Source organism: Panthera onca, chromosome B4 (assembly GCF_046562875.1).
Source record: "Panthera onca isolate mPanOnc1 chromosome B4, mPanOnc1 haplotype 2, whole genome shotgun sequence".
In the NCBI taxonomy this organism is placed as follows: domain Eukaryota; kingdom Metazoa; phylum Chordata; class Mammalia; order Carnivora; family Felidae; genus Panthera; species Panthera onca.
In genome coordinates this window covers 77,368,257-77,389,780 of record NC_138345.1, presented here as the reverse complement: position 1 = coordinate 77,389,780, position 21,524 = coordinate 77,368,257, and the positions used below count along the sequence as shown (strand labels likewise).

General features: G+C 44.6%; 2 protein-coding genes across 11 annotated transcripts in view; both read left to right on the top strand.

The window, feature by feature from the left end:
* The window catches only part of POU6F1 (POU class 6 homeobox 1), a 31,002-nt gene extending 27,633 nt beyond the window's left edge, over window positions 1-3,369 (top strand). For all 7 annotated transcript variants that reach the window (XM_060657602.3, XM_060657599.3, XM_060657601.3 and 4 more), the window contains one exon: window positions 59-3,369. In XM_060657602.3, the coding sequence (XP_060513585.1) occupies window positions 59-404 (346 nt within the window). In that variant the 3' untranslated portion in view covers window positions 405-3,369. The remainder of the gene's footprint in view (window positions 1-58) is intronic.
* Window positions 3,370-11,459: 8,090 nt separating this feature from the next.
* Window positions 11,460-21,524, top strand: part of TFCP2 (transcription factor CP2) — a 45,526-nt gene continuing 35,461 nt past the window's right edge. For all 4 annotated transcript variants that reach the window (XM_078449864.2, XM_078449863.2, XM_078449862.2 and 1 more), the window contains exon 1: window positions 11,460-12,288. In XM_078449864.2, coding sequence (XP_078305990.1) covers window positions 12,167-12,288 — 122 coding nt within the window. In that variant the 5' untranslated portion in view covers window positions 11,460-12,166. The remainder of the gene's footprint in view (window positions 12,289-21,524) is intronic.

Sequence of the window (21,524 nt, the reverse complement as noted above, 5' to 3'; positions counted from 1 at the left end):
CCCAGGGTGGGGAGTAAGGCATTCTCACTGTCCCTTCCCGGGCTTGGGTCACCCACAGGTTTGAGAAGCTGGATATCACACCCAAGAGTGCCCAGAAGCTGAAGCCAGTGCTGGAAAAGTGGCTGAATGAAGCCGAACTCCGGAACCAGGAAGGGCAGCAGAACCTGATGGAGTTCGTGGGAGGTGAGCCCTCCAAGAAACGCAAACGCCGCACCTCCTTCACCCCCCAGGCCATAGAGGCTCTGAATGCCTACTTCGAGAAGAACCCGCTGCCCACAGGCCAGGAGATCACCGAGATTGCTAAGGAGCTCAACTACGACCGGGAGGTCGTGCGCGTCTGGTTCTGCAATCGGCGCCAGACGCTCAAGAACACCAGCAAGCTGAATGTCTTTCAGATCCCTTAGGGCTCCGCCCCCGGCCCTGTGTTCCAGCACTTTGTACTTTTCCCTTGGCCCCTGGCTGCAGCCACTGCCGTGACGGCACCTGTCGTTCTGCCACGTGCGGCTGCGCTTGTCCTGGGGTCGTGAGACTCCACTGTGTGCATGTGCGTTCACTGCCTCCCTCCTCTCCTCCACGTAGCTCACATCACGGGGAGGGCAGAGGGGGCCCACCTGAGAGCTCCAGGCTCCGGGCCGGTCACGCCAAGGGACCCTTCCATTAAGTGGTGTCACTTAAAGAAGCACTTTGCGAAGGTGGTTTTCGAAGGGTGAATTCTGGTTGGGAACCAGAAGCTCCCCATCTTTGGGGCAGGGCTGCGGCAGCCCCTAAGTACCACTGACCCTTAGCTCTTGTCTTTGATGGCATTCTCTCTCCACCCTCCCTTCCCCTGTGCTCCTCTGTGGAAGTGTCGCAGGTGCAGCAGCTCGTGCAGCGGAACCACAGCCTCAACTCCCACCCTTTGCCTGCAGGCACCCTGTCCCCGAAAGGACCCAAGGGGCACAGTTCCGAAAAGTGTGACGAGCTGCTCAGCAGGTCAGGCTCAGTGTCTGCCTTGCCCTCGAGGTCAGAAGGTTCTCGCAGCCCTGGGGCCAGAACATGTGATCCCTGCTTCCTTTGGGGGGGAAATTGCACTAAAGCAGAACCTGTTCATTTGTGACCCAGGTTGGAAGGAAGCAGCTTTGAACTCTGGCCGTCCTGGAGTTGACCTGGGTCTACAGCAGGTTGGGAACTTAATAGATGAACCCATCCTTCCAGATTTTAATCTAAACTCTGCCCGTGGCTCTCTCCCTCACTAGACAGTGAGGGTTAAAGAACCGGCAGCCTGGAAAATCCCACTGCCCAAGCTCGCAGCACCCCGAAGAGAAATGAAAGGAATGCTGACTCTCTCTTTCTCTTGTCCTCCCACTCACCCCTAACCCAGTGCTGGGCCTTGTCAGAGGGGCACATGAAACCCTAAACCAGACAGCAAGGCCCTGGGGAAAAGGCCACCATCCAGGAAGAATGGATGGCAGCCCAAGAAAGTCTCTTGTGGAAGGTGACTTAACTCTAATTTTCTTGGTGACTTTGAGCCTTGGATACTGGAGGAGAAATCTTGTTTTGTCTGGAGTCTTACACCATGTGTTTGTGCAAACAGTCCTCCCCACCCCTGCCTGCTGGAGCTCCTCTGAGTCAAGAATACCCCCGAAGCAGGACGGGTCTTGCCTACAGAGAGGACAAAAATGGCACACTGAAGACGGGCACCCCATCCAAGCTGCTCAGTGAGTTTCCCAGCCTCGCTGTGGCTGGACGGCCCCTGGAACTCAGTATGTTACTCCAGGAGGTCGGGCGAGCACTAAGAGGTGTGCTTAGGTGAACCTAGACTCACCGTGTAGACCGTGTCCAAGGGCCACAAGTCACAGAGCTAGATCAGCAGCTGCCCTCCACGGCACCTCACAGGATCTACCCTGACAAAATGGCTGCCAGGCGAGGGCACAGCCCTACCCCACTGGTCACCGGCACAGAGTCCCCTCCTGGTCTAGCTTCCTCTGGCTTGTGGTGTTCCCTTTCCTGCCTACAGCTGGTCCCTGTCAGGCCCTACAATGCCAGAGTGGCCACCCTCTTGGCGGCCCTGCCAGTGAGAGGACGGTTGTGTGTCAGATTTTCCCCAAACCCCCTACGTACGCACACACTCCTGCCCCAGTGCGTTCGGACCGCCCCAACTTTCCAGAGTGTGGTGGGAACGAGGAAGCAGGCGGGCACCCTGCCTGCCCCAAGCCTCCCGGGAGAGGATACGTCTCCAAGGGGGAGGCTTCACATTCAAGTTTAGGGTTATCCGCCTGTGTCAACGAGATGAGGGGCTCGCTCGGGCGGGCATCGTAAACAAGTTTTCAGTAAGAAGACCCAGGGTGCTGGCGTCTGTGAAGGATTCAGTGACTTACACGTCAATAAATGAGAGAGGTAGGCTTGCACCCGCAAACACTTGTGTTCAGATAGGCTTTCTTTTTTTGAGAGAGACAAGTGGGTCACAGCTGGAGCCCTGGGAGTAGCATATAATCCAGGGTGTGTCCGTGGCAGTAGATATGCAGGAGAATACCATCTGTCCTGGTCTGTGAAAAGAAGATAATGAAGTCCTGGTCTAAATCAGGCCTGGCCACGCTTTCTCAGCTCCTCCCTTGTCTAAATCTGTCTTCCCGGGGCTGGGTTAGAACGACACCATTTTCTCCTCTGCGGGAAGGATGAGTAGGTCTTTCGGAGGAAGGATACCAGGGGCAGAATTTTTGCAGGCTGAAGTCCCCAGGCACGGGGTGCAGAGTGTCCCTGAAGTGTGCCCAAGGCAGAGCTCACAGGCCTGCTATCATTGCTCGAGCTCCCCCCCCCCCCCCCCCCACTGTAGAGCCCTTGGGGAACAGCTATCTCCACCAGAGGTGGGTTTTCTGTTTTGCTTCTGATAGCATCAGGTTCTGAGGGGTGTCGATATGAATTTTGTTTTGAAAGCACCTTTCTGGACATAACCCAGAGCTTAGTGGCTCCTTTGCCATGGAAAGGCAGGAGAAAGGGCAGAAGTGATTTAACTGTCTGTGTGTGGCATTGTTTGTTTTGTTTTAAAATGAGAGAAGACCAAAATTTCTATGGCCTGGTGAGTCAGCTGGGGTCTGTGACCCTGCACTATCCATAGCATTTTATCTAGCGGGGGCCCGGGAAAGAATTTGGCCAAATGGACTGAGGAACACACTTGAATTTGGAATGAGAGTCCCTGACGTTTTTGTGTCCTTGGAAACCCAATCACCTTCCTATGCCTAGATTCGCTTCCTGTCTCATAAGCCAGGCTCTGACGCTGAGGTTCTGACTATTCCCTGACATGGGGCAAAGCCTGCTGAGGGCTGGAGTGAGGGGTGGGGAGGGGAAAATGGGGATGTAGTTGTGTGGAATAAACAGTATTTTTCTTTTGTACTGGTCTGTTCGTTTATCCTTCGCCTCTCAGGGTGGGGCTGATAGGGAGAGGCCAGAGAAGGATCTGGGAGCTGCCTTTGCTATCAGAGCTCAGAGCCTGGAAAATCCCACTGCAAGAGGGCGAGACCCAGTGCCCGGGACTATCACTTCAGAAGGCCCTGCCATGACCCTCCCCACGGAATGCAGGTCAAGGGGATGCGCCCTTTTTCCGAGTAGGACCCCAGAATTCCCTGCAAAGCCCACTTTCCCTCCCCTCTTCTCTGAGTCCCGATAGACTGTGCACATTCCTAGCCCCAAGAGATGACCAAGGGACAGCTCTCTGTTGGAGAGCTGGGGGGATGGAGTTTGGATATGCAAGCTGGAGTGTTGATAAGTATATACAAAGCCCTTTGCAGTGTGAGGTGCGTCTGCCACCCGGGGAGAGAAGGCAGGTAGTGGGCTGGGGACCAAGACTGGGGAACATTCTAGCACAGAACTTGAAGTCTAGCACTTCAAGGAGTGCTAGAAGTCTAAATTCAAACGTGGCCTTCCAGGTGATGATGAAGGTATGCTTGTCGTGATAGGAGGCTAGATCATCCGCAATTAGCTTGTCTTAACACAAATTTAGCTACATGGTAAGTGGATCTTCATTTGTGTTGTTGCTCAGGCCTACAAATGTTAGGGCCTGCCACTTGAGCTTAGAGCAAGGAGAGCACGGCTATAATAAGGGCCCCCCTCTTTACTTGTCTACCTCCTAGGAGTTGGCTTCATGCCATGCACTCCTGCAGCCCTCCCTCCTTCCTCTTTCACCTACCTGGGATGGATAAGGTCTGGGCTCCATAATCGAAACAGGTGAGAGCAAGGCATCACCTTTGATTCCACCCAATTAACATCCCCGAGCCGGGCAGTGTGCTTCATTCTAGATTGTGTTCTACCACCCTACCTCCACCCAAGGGACAATAGTTGTCCAATATTCTGATGTAAGGCTCAGGGGCCAGAGAAGCTTTACAGCACTCTGAAACGATGGGGCAGAAAAGTCAAATAGAAGCCAACACTTACTTCTGCATAGATGTCATAACCCTAATATTAGCTGTCCACACTAGGCTGGGATTCCTCAGTATCCAGGTCAGGATAGCACACAACAGGTCCTTGACAAATGTCTGATAGATGACTGAATGTATTTCCTGTCCTCTCCTTCAAGAAATAGTAAGAGCTAAGTCATTGACTTCATGCAACTGGGAGAAAGCAGGTACAGAGGATTCTGCTTAGCCATGCAGGGTTTAGACTGTGCTATGGGGGAGTGAACGGAATCTGGCCAACAACTGGCCTTGACCTGGGAAAGGCAGCTACCACCAGAACAGTTAATGGAAGCTGATATCTCTGGCTTAAACCAGCCGAATGTGGTTCCGGACAGTTGGCCCAGGACAGCCTACAAGGAAGAGGGGTGGGTTTGTGGAGGGACTGGAGTTTCTATTCCTGGGATGTTCTTTTGGGTCCCTGGGCCCAGTTCTTTTTTTTTTTTTTTTAATTTTTTTTTTACGTTTATTTCTGAGACAGAGAGAGACAGAGCATTAGTGGGGAAGGGGCAGAGAGAGAGGGAGACACAGAATCCGAAGCAGGCTCCAGGCTCCGAGCTGTCAGCACAGAGCCCGAAGCGGGGCTTGAACTCACAAACCGTGAGATCATGACCTGAACCGAAGTCAGTCGCTCAACCGACTGAGCCACCCAGGCGCCCCTCCTGGACCCTGTTCTGATGTGTGTGTGGAGGCTTCCCCACACCAACGAGCAATCTCGGACACCAACAAGGTATCCGAGAATTCAACTCAAGAATTCATCCACCTGAAGATAGCATCAGATTCCACAGGTAAAAGGCTCTATCCCACAAGACCACCCTCCACTTCAACCACCATCACAAGCCCAGGCTGTTACCTGTGCTTCTGAAAGACCAGCTATAAATCGGAGGCTCCAACAACCCCCTTCCAGCTCAGGATGCCAACTGTGAGTATAGGTTGTTACCTACACTTCTGACCAACTGGCTGTAAATTAGACGTTCCCATGACCCTCTCTTTGAGTTCAATGAATTTACTTGAATGGCTCATAGAACTCAGGGAAACCCATTTACTCGCTAGAATAAGTGATACAAATCAACAGCCCTGTGAAGAGATACACATGGTGATGTCCTGAACAAAGGAGCTTTTGTGTTCTTGGAGCTTGGGACCCTGGCACGGTGGCACATGGAACAGTTCTGTTCCCCAACCTGGAAACTCTCTGAACTCCTTCCTTTGGGGTTTTTATGGAGGCTTCATTACATAGACATGGTTGATTAACTCATTGGCCATTGGTGATTGATTCAAACTGTAGCCCCTCTCCCTTTCCCTGAATCAGGAGGTGGGACTGAAAGTTCCAACCCACTATTCATGGTTAGTTACCCTGGGAAGCAGCCCCCATCCGTAAGTGCTTTCCCAAAGCCAACTTTGTTTTTCATTTTATTTTTTATTTTTTTTAACGTTTATTTATTTTTGAGAGAGAAAGAGAGTGTGAGCGGGGGAGGCACAGAGAGAGAGGGAGCCACAGAATCTGAAGTGAGTTTCAGGCTCTGAGCTGTCAGCACAGAGCCCGACACGGGGCTTGAACTCACAAACTGCGAGATCATGACCTGAGCGGAAGTCAGACACTTAACCGACCGAGCCACCCAGGCGCCCCCAAAGCCACCTTTGTTAACAAACCCAGTTGTGGTGAAAAGGAGGTTGTTATGAACAACAAGACACTCATTTTACCTTCATGGCTCTGAAGCATTTTCAGGAACTGAAGACAGACCAAATATCGCAAAAGATGCTGTGCTCCCATAGCCCTATTGCTCAGGAAATTCCAAGGGTTTTGGGGCCTGTGAGCCAGGAACTATGGATGAAGACCAAATATGTATGAGAAATATATTTTGGTTATATATATATATATATATGTGTGTGTGTGTGTGTGTGTGTGTGTGTATGTAAATTTCTTATAAATCATCATATTGCAGCTGTCCACCATGCTAAGGACTGCTGTGAAGGGAGAACTGGTCTTTTATGGACTGGAGAAGATTGCGCTGGTTTCTGGATACAGATCACAACCTGAAGTTGTTGGGAGCTGCATGGCTGTGAAAGCTTTTGATTTCTTTTTCTCTCAACTACACTCCTTCAAAGAAGCCAGACTGGAGCTCACGGGCTTGTCGGGGTGGGATGTGGAAAGATGTGAAGAGTTAAACCTAGGTGGCCAGTCCCTCAACAAAGCCTGCCCGGATAATGGTTTCTTCCTGTTATCTAAAGGAAAATGCCCAATAATTGCCTGGGGAACCCAGCAATAGAGACTCTGACTTCAGTAAATGAATGAGAAGGGAAGACTAGGGGATGGACAGGTGCTGATCCAGAAGCTTGAGCCCTCAAGCCTCTGAGAGAATTGTTTTGTCTTGAGAAGTAGGCAGGACAGGTGCTAGGGTCCCCTTTTTATCAGTCATAATAATACTGATCACTATGTGCTAGGTACTCTTCTAAGTACTTAACATGCATTTTGTCAGTTAATTCTCACCATAATTCTGTAAAGCAGTAACTATGCCCATATTATTTATTTTTTAAATGTTTATTTAATTTTTGAGAGAGAGAGAGAGAGAGAGAGAGCGTGCACAATCAGGGGAGGGGCAGAGAGAGGGAGACACCGAATCCAGAGCAGGCTCCAGACTCCGAGCTCTCAGCGCAGAGCCTGATGCCGGGCTCGAACTCACCTGAGCCAAAGTCGGATGCTTAACCAACTGAGCCACCCAAGCTGATTCCTATACCCATTTTATAGGTAAGGAGTTGAAGTGCAGAGAAGATGAGGAACCTACTTAGGGTTGCTTTGTGTGCTGCAGAACCAAGTCTTGAACCCAGGTAGGCTGTTTCTAAAGCCTGTGTGCTTAACCTTATGCTATACAGGATGGGACCTGGGAATTGCTTTTCTGTCCTGATCATTTTTGTAGGATTTCCACATGTTTTTACCATCCAGGGTAAGCTCTACCGTGTTCTGTAGAGGAGGAAGAACTTTTCCTTTACCCTTTTAGGTTCTTTTGGTGGGTCACTTAATTAAATCGACAAAACACACCAAGAGGAGAAAAGGAAATCTAATTGCATACGTACAGAAGGCCCATAAGAACATGAGACCCCCAGGTGGTCAGGCAACTGAGGCTTATATGGCCTCCTGAGCTATGGGGATGAGGGTAGAGGTCTGAGACTTCACAGGGGAGGAAGATAATTTACAGGAAGATGGGAAGAGCAAGTAGTAGGTAAGTAAATGTTTGCCACGGGATGCAGAGACAACGGAGCCAAAAAGGAATCGGAACAAACAGGCCCTGTTGAGCTTCCCACAGCTACCATACTTAGCTCATATTCTCTGTAGTTATCTCTGATGATAGTTCTCTTCCTGGACTAGGCACTCCATCTCAAGTATTTTAGGCAGTTAAAAGTAAAGTAAAAGCGTCTCCTGAGTCTTTTGGGCCTTGACTGACTTCAGCTCGAAGCAGTCCACATGCCAAAGCGGCACATTTTGGGGAGGCTCATTCTGAACCTCTTCAGTTCCATCTAAACAGTGTCTGTTTCGGGACCTAATCTAGAGAAATGAGCCCTTTGCAGATAAGCCTTAACGCCACCCAAATGGTCCAGAATACTGAATTTGGAACTCTGTGCCACAGGTATTCTAGTTAGTCATACTTATTATCTCTAGTAAGAGCCGTGATTTGCGTTGTGGGATGAATTTACGCATACAAACTTTGGTTTATTGATAGGCGGTGCTGGATTTCCAGGGGAACGCCTGGTGATCTTTTCTTGGAAGCAGAGTTCCCGGGGCTATCCCTGGAATCCCTGTTTCTAGCCCTGGCACTCCAATTTCACTCTGAGTTGCACTGGGAAAGGGAGAGGAAGGAAGAAGTCCATTTCCCCCAGGCACAGAATTCCAGGGGTAAACAGTCAATAAAATCTTTTCCCCACAGAGGGATCTGGGCTCACAGACATAAATCTCAAGGCTGATCTGCATTCCAATTGGGAGGGAAGCTTAGGAATTATTTTTCATCTTACCCAGTTTATTTTAGAATTAATAAGTGGGGGCGCCTGGGTGGCGCAGTCAGTTAAGCGTCCGACTTCAGCCAGGTCATGATCTAGCGGTCCGTGGGTTCGAGCCCTGCGTCAGGCTCTGGGTTGATGGCTCGGAGCCTGGAGCCTGTTTCAGATTCTGTGTCTCCCTCTCTCTCTGCCCCTCCCCCGTTCATGCTCTGTCTCTCTCTGTCCCAAAAATAAATAAAAAACGTTGAAAAAAAAATTTAGAATTAATAAGTGGCAAGGAGGACTTTTGTGAAGTCTTTATTTTGGTTCAGAATTTAAACTTGAGCTCAAGCATTTCTGAGAAGAAGATGTCTGTCTTTTTCTAAATATTTTCCAGAGGACAGGGCTCTACGAGATTCTTGGATATGGCAATGATCTCTTCCAAACATCTAATATGAATATTCCTTGCTTTATTTTAAAGTTATTCACTTTGTGCTCTTTTTCTGCATGTTTTTAAGATTTCATTTTTAAATGTGTATTTATTTATTTTCGGAAGAGAGAGACAGAGCATGAGCAGGAGAGGGGCAGAGAGAAAGGGAGACAGAGAATCGCAAACAGGCTCCAAGCGGTCAGCACACAGCCAGACATGGGGCTCAAACTCACGAATTGTGAGATCATGACCTGAGCAGAAATCAAGAGTTGGCCACTCAACTGACTGAGCCACCCACGTGCCCCTAAGATTTTAAGTAATATCCACACCCAACGTGGGGCATGAACCCCCAACCCCAAGATCAAGAGTCACATGCTCTACTGACTGAGCCAGCCAGGCGCCCCTATTTTTCTGCAGATTAAAAAAAAAATGCTTCAGGGCACCTGGGTGGCTTAGTCGGTTAAGCGTCTGACTCTTGATGTCAACTCAGGTCATGATCTCATGGTTTGTGGGTTTGAGTCCCATGTCAGGCTCCGTGCTGGCAGTGCAGAGCCCGCTTACAATTCTCTCTCTGTCCCTCCTCCTCCTCCTCTCTCTCTAAGATGAATAAATCAACTTTTAAAAAATGCTTCATTCAAGCTATCTTCACGTGACCAGTTTTTGAAAATTTATGTTCTCACCTCCACAGGCTTCAAAATGCATCTCTGAAAAGAAGGCTAGGTAGGAAGCAGATGTTTTTTTAGGTTAAAACCATCTACAGCGACACAGTGGCATGATGATTACATGTCCAGACTGTGAGATCAGTCAGGCTTCACCACTCACAAGCTGAGTGACCCTGGACAAGTCAATTAATTTTTCTGAGCCTCAGTTTCTTGATCTATGAAATGCATCTAATAATGGTACCTTTCTTACAGGAGTGATGTGAGAATTAAATGAGATTATGTACATAAAACACCTAGTCAGGGGTTGGCACTTAGGAAAGGCTCAGTAAATATGAGCCTCTCATTATTACATCAGAGATTTAAAGTTACTTGCCCAGATGATGCATGTTGAGATGGAGTTGTCATTCAAGGAGGCATGGTTCCACCTAAAAGGCATGTAAAAATACTACCATGGATCTAATGTTCGTTTACAAAGAATTTTGATTATGGCATCTCTCTTTTGGCTTCTGAGCCCAGTTCCAGTTGCTTTACTCATAGGCACGTTTAAAAAAAAATTTTTTTTTAATGTTTATTTATTTTTGAGAGAGACAGAGAGGCAGTGCGAGCAGGGGAGGGGCAGAGAGAGAGAGGGAGACACAGAATCTGAAGCAGGCTCCAGGCTCTGAGCCGTCAGCACAGAGCCCGACCCAGGGGCCTGAACCCACGAAACGCGAGATCATGACCTGAGTCAAAGTTGGACACTTAACTGACTGAGCCACCCAGGTGCCCTTATTTATTTTTAAAGTTTATTTATTTTGAGAGAGAGTGAGAGAGCAGGAGGGGCAGAGGGAGAGAGAGGGAATCCCAAGCAGGCTCTGCACTGTCAGTGCTAGCCACATGCAGGGCTCAAACTCACCAAACATGAGATCATGGCTGAGGTATCTAGGCACCCCTCAATAAGCATTTTTAAAAAGTCCTATTGAATGCAGAAACTATACTAGGAGATATGTAGAACACAAGCCTGAGAAAGATTTCTTTCCTATTATTTAGGAAATCGCAGTCTAGCGAAACAGGCAAATATATACAATTCAGGACGAACTGTAAAAAGTTAAATAATGAAATACAACAATGAGCCAATACTTTCACATATAGGCGGTGTTTTATAGTGAAAAATATCATCAGACTTTGGAATCAGCTCTGAAGTTGGCACGGTAACTTAGTTGTGGGCAATTTAGCCCCATTAGCCTTCTTTCCTTACTAGTAAAATGAGGGTCATAAATATTTACCCTTAGAATTATAATTCTAATTGCAAGATTGTCTTGAGGATTACTAACAACGTAATAAAGTTCCTGGCATATAGTTGATGCTTGATAAACAATGGACATTACTATTTAATCCTAATAGGACGAAGGGGGAGCAGGGATGGTTATCCTTGCTTTTCAAATGAGGAAACGAAATCTCGGTGAGATAAGTGATTATTCGAAAAGTCACCAAACTAGCAAGTGAAGACGCCAACCCAAATCGTGATCTTCAGACCACGACCTTTTGAAAACGACAACTTTCACCTATCTCATGCCTGTTCTAACGCATCAGGGGGAATGCGGAAGATGAGTAGAAGCCGAGCCTTGACCTTCGGAGAGGTGAGTTTAAGGAGAGCGAGCATTCCAGGAGCAAAGGAACCCCTACAGGGAGCTCTGGGGAAACGGTCCGGAGTCCTCCAGGGGCCGGGGTGAGTTCGGTAAGACTAGAGTGAAGGCTCCATCCACGCCCTAGAGTGTCGACTTGGTACACACCGCCCTAGGCAGGACTCAGGTAGCCTCAGAAAGAGCCATTTAAACGGCAGACACCCGACGCACGCGGGGTCCTCTCCCAGACCGCCCAGCCCATCTCCGGGGGCGGGGAGGGGCCGTCGCGCAGCTAGCCTATCATCACTGCCGAAGCCCGCGAACTCTCTTCCTCATTGGCGACCTCCAGGGTGACGTCATGTTCGGCGGACCCGCAAAGGAAGAGGGCGCCATGATTGGTTGGCGCCGGGGCGGCGGGCGGTGGAGGACCCTGGCGAGTCTAGGTTTCCAGCCGGTGCTGGACTTTCCCCTTCCATGTTCCGAGGCTCTGGGGGACTGCAGAGGGCGGGGAGTCGGCTCGGCGGAGACCTGGATTGGGTTCTAAGAGCCGTGGGGTTGAGAAGGGGTGACCGGAAGTGATCTTGGGACTGACCGGAAGCGAGGCCTGGAGGGGAAAGGGAGAGCGGGTTCCGGGAGGGAGGGGGGCTTCCAGCAGAAGGGGACGGGGGAGAAAGGTGCGAAAGCGCCGTGGGAGTGCCGGGTAGGCAGTGGGTCGCTGCTGCTGGTCTGTTTGGGAGGCAGCAAGTGACCACCACGAGCTCGAGGGGAGAGCCCAAGCAGTGGGAGTGCGGGAGCCTAGGGCTGCCTCAGCGGAATCTGGAATAGCTAAGCACAGGGGCCCTCGCACGGCTCCAAAGAACTGGGTGGGAGGGATTTTGGAAGTCGAGGCAGGAGCCAGGAGCTGAGGGTACGGCAGATTAGTTGTGCGGGAAGTGCGGTTCGGGCTTGGGGGTGGTCGGTGGGGACGGCGTGGGAGATCTTGGTTTGGAGTTTTCCAGTCTTGCCCCCATTGGGTAGAATCACACTACTTGCCTTTGTACAAGAAACGGTGTCTCCTGGGGCAAGGGAGGAGCCAGCATGGCCTGGGCTCTGAAGCTGCCTCTGGCCGATGAAGTGATTGAATCTGGGCTGGTGCAGGACTTTGATGCTAGTCTGTCCGGGATCGGCCAGGAACTGGGTGCTGGTGCCTATAGCATGAGGTGAGTGAGATTTTTACCTGACCCTGCACCTTCTGAATAACAAAAGCAGGGAAGGGAATAAATAAGGTTGGAGGGGTGTGGGAGGGAGGTATTTAGAGTTAAATAAGCTGTCTGCGGTTAGGGAAAATTGACTTTTTTCTTTGTTACTTCGAGTAGTGACTGCTGTGGAAGAAATGGAAGAAGAAGGCAGTGTCAGGTCTGTGCAGGATCAGTGGAAGAAGCAGGAATGGCCCTTGGCTAGCAACCAGATGAATGTTGAGAGGCCGTTGTGCCAGTGTGAGAGATTGGAGACCTATAGTGTGTATGTGTATATGTGGTCAGGTTGGGCTGGAGGTGTGTGAAGGGGCCACATCTGGGGAGTTGGGAGCTGGGGTTTATTGCTGAATATTGGTTGACTGCTTCTTGGAAGGAAACCTTGGTGAAGAAGCCCACACATCTGTACCTTAGCTTGCTTTAAGGATTAATTCTAGGATGTCTGCCTTTTGAAACATAAGCTATGAAAAGAAAAAGCGTCAGAGAACTTTTAGATACTTCTAGATCTTAGTGTATCAAGTCAAATATTGATCAGAAATAAAAATCTCCTATGAAAGAAGCATAACCTCCCATGTAATTTATTTGCATGCATTAGTTATTTCATTTCCCCAGTATAGTTTGTTTCGTTTATGAGATGTACGAGAATCAGGTCTGGAAATGTTGAAACACCTGCACATGAGGGTTAGATGGAATATAATTGGGTTTCCAAATGCATTATAAGGCTCAATCTAAATAAGTGAGTTAGAAGAGACTTCAGAACTTAACAGTTTGAGTTTATAGGAGAAAGAGGTTTTTTATGGTGAAAGCGGACAAATTTTGTGTTCTGATCGCGAGATACTTTGAGAGTTATGTAATGTAAACTTCTTGTCTTTATCTCTGCTAACCCAAAATGGATTTTTCTCAAGTAAAATAATGAGTGAGAACTTAGTACTTCACCTTCAGGAATCTGTGCTTACAGCTAGAATAATAAAGGCTATCTTATATACATACTTAAGTGATTTTCAGGGAAGTTTAAGTGCTATCATGCAATGCTCTTAGTGTTAAGAAATTTAACTCTAGTTTTGTCTGTCCTTGTTTACATAAGTCTGACCCGAAAAATAGAGATTAACTTGGTCTGAAAATAAATGCCCTAACCCTGAGCTTATTATACTCAGTGTCTGACATAATAGTTGATAATTCATACTGTTGTTCATGTAAAGACTACCACAGCAAAAAGTTTGATTTTGTCTAGTTTGTCAGAAGATGGAGGTAATTAACTATAGCCATACTTGTTATAAAAATAGTTAACATCGTCAACATTCTGTGCGTGTGTCATGTGCTTTCCGTACCATATAACCTTACATTTAAAACTGCTTTCCGGTGTCATACCCCGAATGGTCTACGCTGGTATTAGTAGAATGGTTTGCAAATTCACACCTTTAGAATTTTTTTCTAACATCAATTCTGCAAGAGTTTTCCAAACATCACTTTCTGTTTTCCCCAGAGCACGATGTGCCAAAATGTCAAGTATTTTTTCTTTCTTTTTTTTCACCTTCCTCTTTTTCCTGCATTTTGCTCTTGTCACTCTTCTCCTGACTTTGATACACGTTTAATCATTTGCATTAATTTGTGTTAATTAGATATTAGTTCTCAAACGTTTGTGTTCATGAGAGTCCTCTAGAGTGCTTATTTAAAAATAGTTCCCAGGGCCTCATCTTCACTGATTTTTCTGGGGCACAGGCCAGAAATCTGATTTTTTAAACAAGTTCTTAGGTGATTTTGATGCAGGTAATCCAGCGACCACATGTTGAGAAGCACTGACTGGAGGAGTTTTTATACACAAAGACCATGATTCTTTGCTCTTTGTGTTTCTCTCTATAATTAAACCTTCTAATCGATTTTCCTACACCTTTATTAGGGAAAATGTTCTCTTTGTCAAGCTATTTGTTTTGTAAAATACATTCTCTGATGTATTCATTCTAACCTAATTTTCTTATTTTCTGCTGCATCTTATAATGGTTTCACTTCAGATCTATTGATTTAGATTTTATAAAGATTCACCTTAACTGGATTTCTGTTTTGGACTTGATCTGCCCTTATATTCAGTAATATAAGGTATATTATAAGGTATATAAGAACCATTTTCTAAATGGTTCTTTAATATCTTTCTTACTTTTCCCCTTACACTTTAATACTTGGTACAAACTTTTATTGTTAAAATAAAGGAAATCCCCTGAAAAAAATGCTAAGCGAAAGGAGCTAGTCACAAAAGATCACACAATATACGATTCCACTTCTATGAAATGTCCAGAATAGGCAAATCTGTAGAGACAGAAAGTAGAATAGTGGTTGGCTAGAGCTTGGGGAAAGAGGTAATGGGGGAGTGACTGCTGATGGTACTGGGTTTTTTGGGGGGTGGTTGATAAGTGTTCTAAAATTGTGGTCCGGGGCATCTGCCTGGTTGTCGGTAGAGCATGTAACTCTTGATGTTGGGGTTTGAACCCCATGTTGGGTGTGGCAATTAATTAAAATACATACATACATACATACATACATATATACATACCTGCAAATTAATTTTGATAGTTGGGCAATTCTGTGACTACACTAAAGACAACTGAACTGTACACCTTAGATGGGTGAATTGTATAGTACAGGAATTGTGTCAAAATAGTGCTGTTATAAAAAAAAAAAGGAAAGAGGATCAAATTCTGTATATTGAAAAGAATTTTATATCTTTCATTTTTTTTTAAAGTTGAGGTGGAATTCGCATCATGTAAAATTAACCATTTTAAAGTGAACAATTCAGTGTTATTTGGTACATTCGCAATGTTGTGCGACCACCCACCAATTCCATCAGTCCAAAAGAAAACCCTGTACCTCTTAATGCAGTTGCTCCCCATTTCCCCCTCCCCCTCTGTAGTCTGTGTGCATGGATTTACCTATTTTGGATATTTCATATAAATGGAATCGTGTAACGTGTCCTTTAGTGTCTGGCTTCTTTCACTCAGCATCATGTTTTCAGGGTCCATTCACAGGTAGCATGTATCAGTAGTTCAGTATCTCATTCCTTTTTATGGCTGAATAACCCTTTCTATGTATATAACGCAGCTTGTTTATCCATTCATCAATTGGTAGACTGTAAGGGGTTGTTTATAAAGGAGATGACCATGACATTTTGTTTTTAAATTTTTTAAATGTTTACTTATTTTTGAGAGGGAGAGAAAGAGAGAGCAGTGGAGGGGCAGAGAGAGGGAGACAAAGAACCCGAAGCAGGCTCCAGGCTCTGGGCTGTCAGCACAGAGCCCGACACAGGCTCGAACTCATGAGCCAAGCTGTGAGATCATGACCTGAGCCAAAGTCATATACTTAACTGACTGAGCCACCCAGATGCCCTGACCTGCAATGTTTATAAACGTTCGTATACAAGTTTCTGTGTAGATTTCTATTTTTCTGTTTTTTTCTGTGTAGATTTCTTTTAATTGAGGTATAATGATATATAACATTGTATTAGTTTAAGGTGTACAACATAATGATTATGTATTTGTATATATTGCAAAATGATCACAATGTCTAGTTAACATGTTTCACCGTACAAAACAATTTTTTTCTTATGAGAACTTTTTAAAATTAATTTATTTTTAATATAATTTATTGTCAAATTGGCTTCCATACAACACCCAGTGCTCATCCCAGCAAGTGCCCTCCTCAATGCCCATCACGCACTTTCCCCTCTCCCCCACCCCCCATCAACCCTCAGTTTGTTCTCTGTATTTGAGTCTTATGAGAACTTTTAAGAGCTACTCTCTTAACAAGTTTCAAATCTGCATTACAGTATTATTAACTATAGTCACGATGCTGTACTAGACATATGTTTCCATTTCTCTTGGGTATATATATCTAGGCGTGGAATTGCTGGCTCATATGGTAATTCTATGCTTAACTTTTTTTGTTTTTAAATCTAAAGACTTTTTAGAGCAGTTTAGGCTCACAGAAATACTGAGAGGAAGGTACAGAATTTTCCCATATACCCTCTTGCCTCCATACATGCATAGCCTCCCCTTTTATCAACATCATTTACCAGAGTGGTACCCACTCTGTACCTACATTGATGAACCTAAATTGACATATCATAATCACCCAAAGTCTATAGTTTACCTGAGAGTTCCCTCTTGATGGTATACATTCTGTGGTTTTGGACCAATATAGAATGACACATACCCATCATAGAGTATCATACAGAGGATTTTCTCTGCTTTAAAAGTCCTCTGTGTTCTGGGTGGCTCAGTCGGTTGAGCATCTCAGGTCATGATCTCACGGTTTGTGGGTTCCAGCCCCACATCCGACTCTGTGCTGATGACTCAGAGCCTGGAGCCTGCTTCGAGTTCTGTGTTTCCCTCTCTCTGCCCCTCCCCTGCTTGTGCTCTGTCTCTCTCTGTCTCTCAAAACTAAATAAATGTTTAAAAAAAAAAAAAAAAAGATCAACTTGAAAAAAAAAAAGCCCTCTGTGTTCTGCCTATTCATTCCTCCACCCCAACCCTGACAACCACTGATTTTTTTTTTAATGTTTCCAGTTTTGCCTTTCTAGAATGTCATAAAATTGGAATCCTACAATATGTTGCCTTTTCAGATTAGCTTCTTTCACTTAGAAATATGCATTTAATATTCCTCTATGTCTTTTCATAGCTTGATAGCTCATTTCTTTTTAGTACTCAATAATATTCTATTGTCTGGATGTACCACAGTTTATTCATTCACCTACTGGAGGACATCTTGATTCCTTCCAAGTTTTGGCAATTATGAATAAAGCTGTTATAAACATCCATGTGTAGGTTTTCGTATAGAGATAATTTTCAACTCCTTTGGGTAAATACAAGGAATGCAACTCGGGATTATATGGTAAGAATATATTTAGTGTTGTTAAGAAAAGGCCAAACTGTCCTCCAAAGTGGCTGTACCATTTTGCATTCTTACTACAAATTGGTGAGAGTTCCCTTTGCTCCACATCCTTATCAGTATTTGGTGTTGTCAGTGTTCTGGATTTTGGCCATTCTGGTAGATGTATAGTATATACTAAACTGTTTCAAGAACTCTCAAGCTGTTTTACATAACATCTGAACTGCTTTATGTTCCATCAGCAATGTATGAGGGTTCCTGTTTCTCCACACTCTTGTCAGGACTTTTTACTTCCTATTTTCTTTTTGTTGTTCTTTTAATTAAACCCATCCTAATGAGTGTGAAGTAGTATATCATTGTGATCGTGTTTTACTATTCCTTGACCATGAAGTTGAACATCTTTTCACGTACTTGCTGGCCATTTGTAGATCTTCTTTGGGGAAGTGTCTTTTCAAGTCTTCTTTTTTCTAAAGATTTCATTTTTAAATCTCCACACCCAACTTGGGGCTCAAACTTACAACCCCGAGATCAAGAGTTACATGCTGTACCAACTGAGCCAGCCAGGCACCCCATCAACCGACATATGGTCTCCAGCTTACGATGGTTCAACTTATGATTTTTTTGACTTTACAGTGGTGTAAAAGTGATACACATGGTAGAAACCATACTTCCAATTTTGAATTTTGAACTTTAACTGGGCTGGTGGTATGAAGTCCAATACTTTTTCATGATGCTGGGCAGTGGCAGTGAGCCACAGCTCCCAGTTGGCCAGGTGATCATGAGGGTTGCAAATGATATGCTTATAACTGTACAGTATCCATACAACCATTCCATTTTTTACCTTCAGTACAGTACTCAATAAACTACATGATATTCAACACTTCGTTATAATATATGCTTTGTGTAAGATGATTTTATCCAACAGTAGGTTGATGTAAGTGTTCTGAGTACATTTGGCTAGGTTAAGCTATGATGTTTGGTAGGTTAGATGTATTAAATACATTTTTGACTGACAGTATTTTCAGCTTACGATGGGTTTATTGGGATGTAACCCCATTGTAAGTCAAGGAAAAGCTGTACAAGTCTTTCATACCATTGGCTAAATTTATTCCTGTGTATTTTACTCTTTTGGATACTATTATACATGGAATTGTTTTCTTAATTTCCTCTTTGGATTGTTTATTGCTGGCAATAACTACTGATTATTTAGAAACTACTGATTTTTTATGTTGATCTCATATCCTGTAACTTTGCTGAATTCTTTTTTTAGCTTTGGTAACATTTTCCTGGACTTATGGGATTCTCTGTATGTAGAGTCATGTCATATGCAAATAGATATAGCTTCACTTTTTCTTTTCCTGTTTGTATGTTTTTTATTTGTTTTTCTTGCTTAATTGGTCTTGCAAGGACTTCCAGTACAATGTTGAATAGTAGTAGTGAAAGTGGGCATCTTTAGCTTATTCCTGATTTTAGAGGGAAAGCTTTCAGTTTTTCACCACTGAGCTGTGAATTTTTCATAAAGGCCTTTTTAATTTTGAGGAAGTTTTATTCCTAGGTTGTTGTGTGTGTATGTACGTGTGTGTGTGTCTGTATGAATGTCCGTGTGTATTATTATGGTAAAATACACATAAAATTTACCATTTTAGCTATTTTTAAGTGTATAGTTCAGTGGCATTAAGTACATTCACATTGTTGTGAATTTGTTGTGCAAATATTACCACCATCCATCTCCAGAATATTTTTAGTTTCCCAAACAGAAACTCTCTACCCATTAATCACTAACTCGCCTAGTTCCCGACAACCCCCATTTTACTTTCTGTCTCTATGAATTTGACTACTCTAGGAATCTCATGTAAGTGGAATCATACAAATTTGTCCTTATGTGACTGTCTTATTTCACTTAGCATAATGTCTTCAAGGTTTTGCTGAGTGTTTTTATTGTGACAGGTGCTGAATTTTGTCCAGTGCATTTTCTGTGTCTGTTGAGATGATCATGTGGTATATTACGTTGATTTCTTTATGTTGAACCACCCTTATATTTCTGGGAAAAATCCTACTTGGTTATAGTGTATGATCTTGGATTCAGTTTGCTAGTACAGTATTTTGTTGAGGATTTTTGTGTCTTTATTCATAAGGGATATTGGTCTGCTTTTCCTGTGATGTTTTTTTACACATTTTTTAAAAAAAATTTTTTTTCAACGTTTTTTTATTTATTTTTGGGACAGAGAGAGACAGAGCATGAACGGGGGAGGGGCAGAGAGAGAGGGAGACACAGAATCGGAAACAGGCTCCAGGCTCCGAGCCATCAGCCCAGAGCCTGACGCGGGGCTCGAACTCACGGACCGCGAGATGGTGACCTGGCTGAAGTCGGACGCTTAACCGACTGCGCCACCCAGGCGCCCCTTTTTACACATTTTTTTAAATGTTTATTATTTTTGAGAGAGAGAGAGAGAGAGAGAGAGTGAGTGTGGGGGTAGGAGCAGAGAGAGAGGGAGACACAGAACCCAATGTAGGGCTTGATCTCATGACCCTGAGATCATGACCTGAGCTGAAATCATGAGCGGGTTGCTTAACCAAATGAGCTACCCAGGTACCCCTCTTGTAACAACTTTTGACTTAAGTTCTATTTTGTTTGATATATATGTTTTTAAATTTTTTTACTGTTTATTTTTGAGAGAGAGAGAGTGAGCAGGGGAGGGGCAGGGAGAGAGGAAGACACAGCATCTGAAGCCGACTCCAGGCTTCAAGCTGTCAGCACAGAGCTCTATGTTGGGCTCAAACTCAGGAACCGTGAGATCATGACCTGAGCCAAAGTCAGATACTTAACCGACTGAGCCACCCAGGCGCCCCTATTTGATATATTTTTAAAAAATGTTTATCCCATTTATTTTGAGAGAGAGAGAGGGAGAGAGAGTGCTGGAGAGGGGCAGAGAGAGAGGAGAGAGAGAATCCCAAGCAGGATCCACACTGTCAACACAGGGCCCAACGCAGGGCTCGATTTCATAAACTGTGAGACCATGACCCAAGCGGCAATCAAGAGTTGGTAGCTGAACTGACTGAGCCACCCAGGAGCCTCTTGTTTGATATTTGACGAGTCACTTCAGTTCTCTTTTGGTTACTGTTTGCATAGAATATCCTCTTTCACTGTTTTCCTTTTAACCTATTTGTGTGTTGTATCTGAAGTGAGTCTTCTATAAGCAACATGTGGTTGGTCACATGTTGACCACAAGAACAAATATCTTTTTCCCCAATCTGTGTCTTTAATCGGTGAGTTAATCCATTTGTACTTAAAGTGATTACTGACAATGAAGAACTAATTTCTGCCATTGTGCTATTTGTTTTCTATATGTCATATTCTTTTGTTCCTCAATTACTCCAATATGTCTTCTTTTGTGTTTGATTTTTTCTTTTTCTTTTTTTTTTTTTAAACGTTTATTTATTTTTGAGACAGAGAGAGACAGAGCATGAACGGGGGAGGGACAGAGAGAGAGGGAGACACAGAATCGGAAGCAGGCTCCAGGCTCTGAGCAATCAGCACAGAGCCCGATGTGGGGCTCGAACTCACGGACCGCGAGATCGTGACCTGAGCTGAAGTCGGATGCTCAACCGACTGAGCCACCCAGGCGCCCCGTGTCTGATTTTTTCTAATGTATCATTTTAATTTCTTCTTTATTGCCTTTTTTTTTTTGTATATTTTTAAAGTTATTTTCTTAGTGGTTACCGTGGGGATTACAGTTAATATCCTAAGTGTATAGGAATCTAATTTGAATTGATAACACTTTAGCTTCAAGAGCATACATTAAACTAGACTTCTTATGATGATCATTTTGCAATATCTATAAAAATCAAATCATTATGTTGTACACCTGAAATTAATGTAATGTTATATGTCAATTATATCACAAATTTATTTATTTTTTTATTATTTTTTTAATGTTTGTTTTTGAGAGAGAGACAGAGACAGAGCCCAAGGGAGGAGGGGCAGAGAGAGGGAGACACAGAATCTGAAGCAGGGTCCAGGCTCTGAGCTGTTAGCATAGAGCCTGATGCAGGGCTCAAACTCAAGAGCTGTGAGATCATGACCTGAACCGAAGTTGGATGCTTAACAACTGAGCCACCCAGGCGCCCCAATTATATAACAACTTAAAAAAAAGAGCATACATTAACTCTGTTCCTGTCAGTTCTGTTTCCATTCTTTATGTTGTTATTGTCACAAATTATGTCTTTATACACTGTGTGCTTGTTACAATAGATTTATAATTATTGTTTTATGCATTTGTCTTTTTAAAAAAAAATTTTTTTTTTAATGTTTATTTATTTTTGAGACA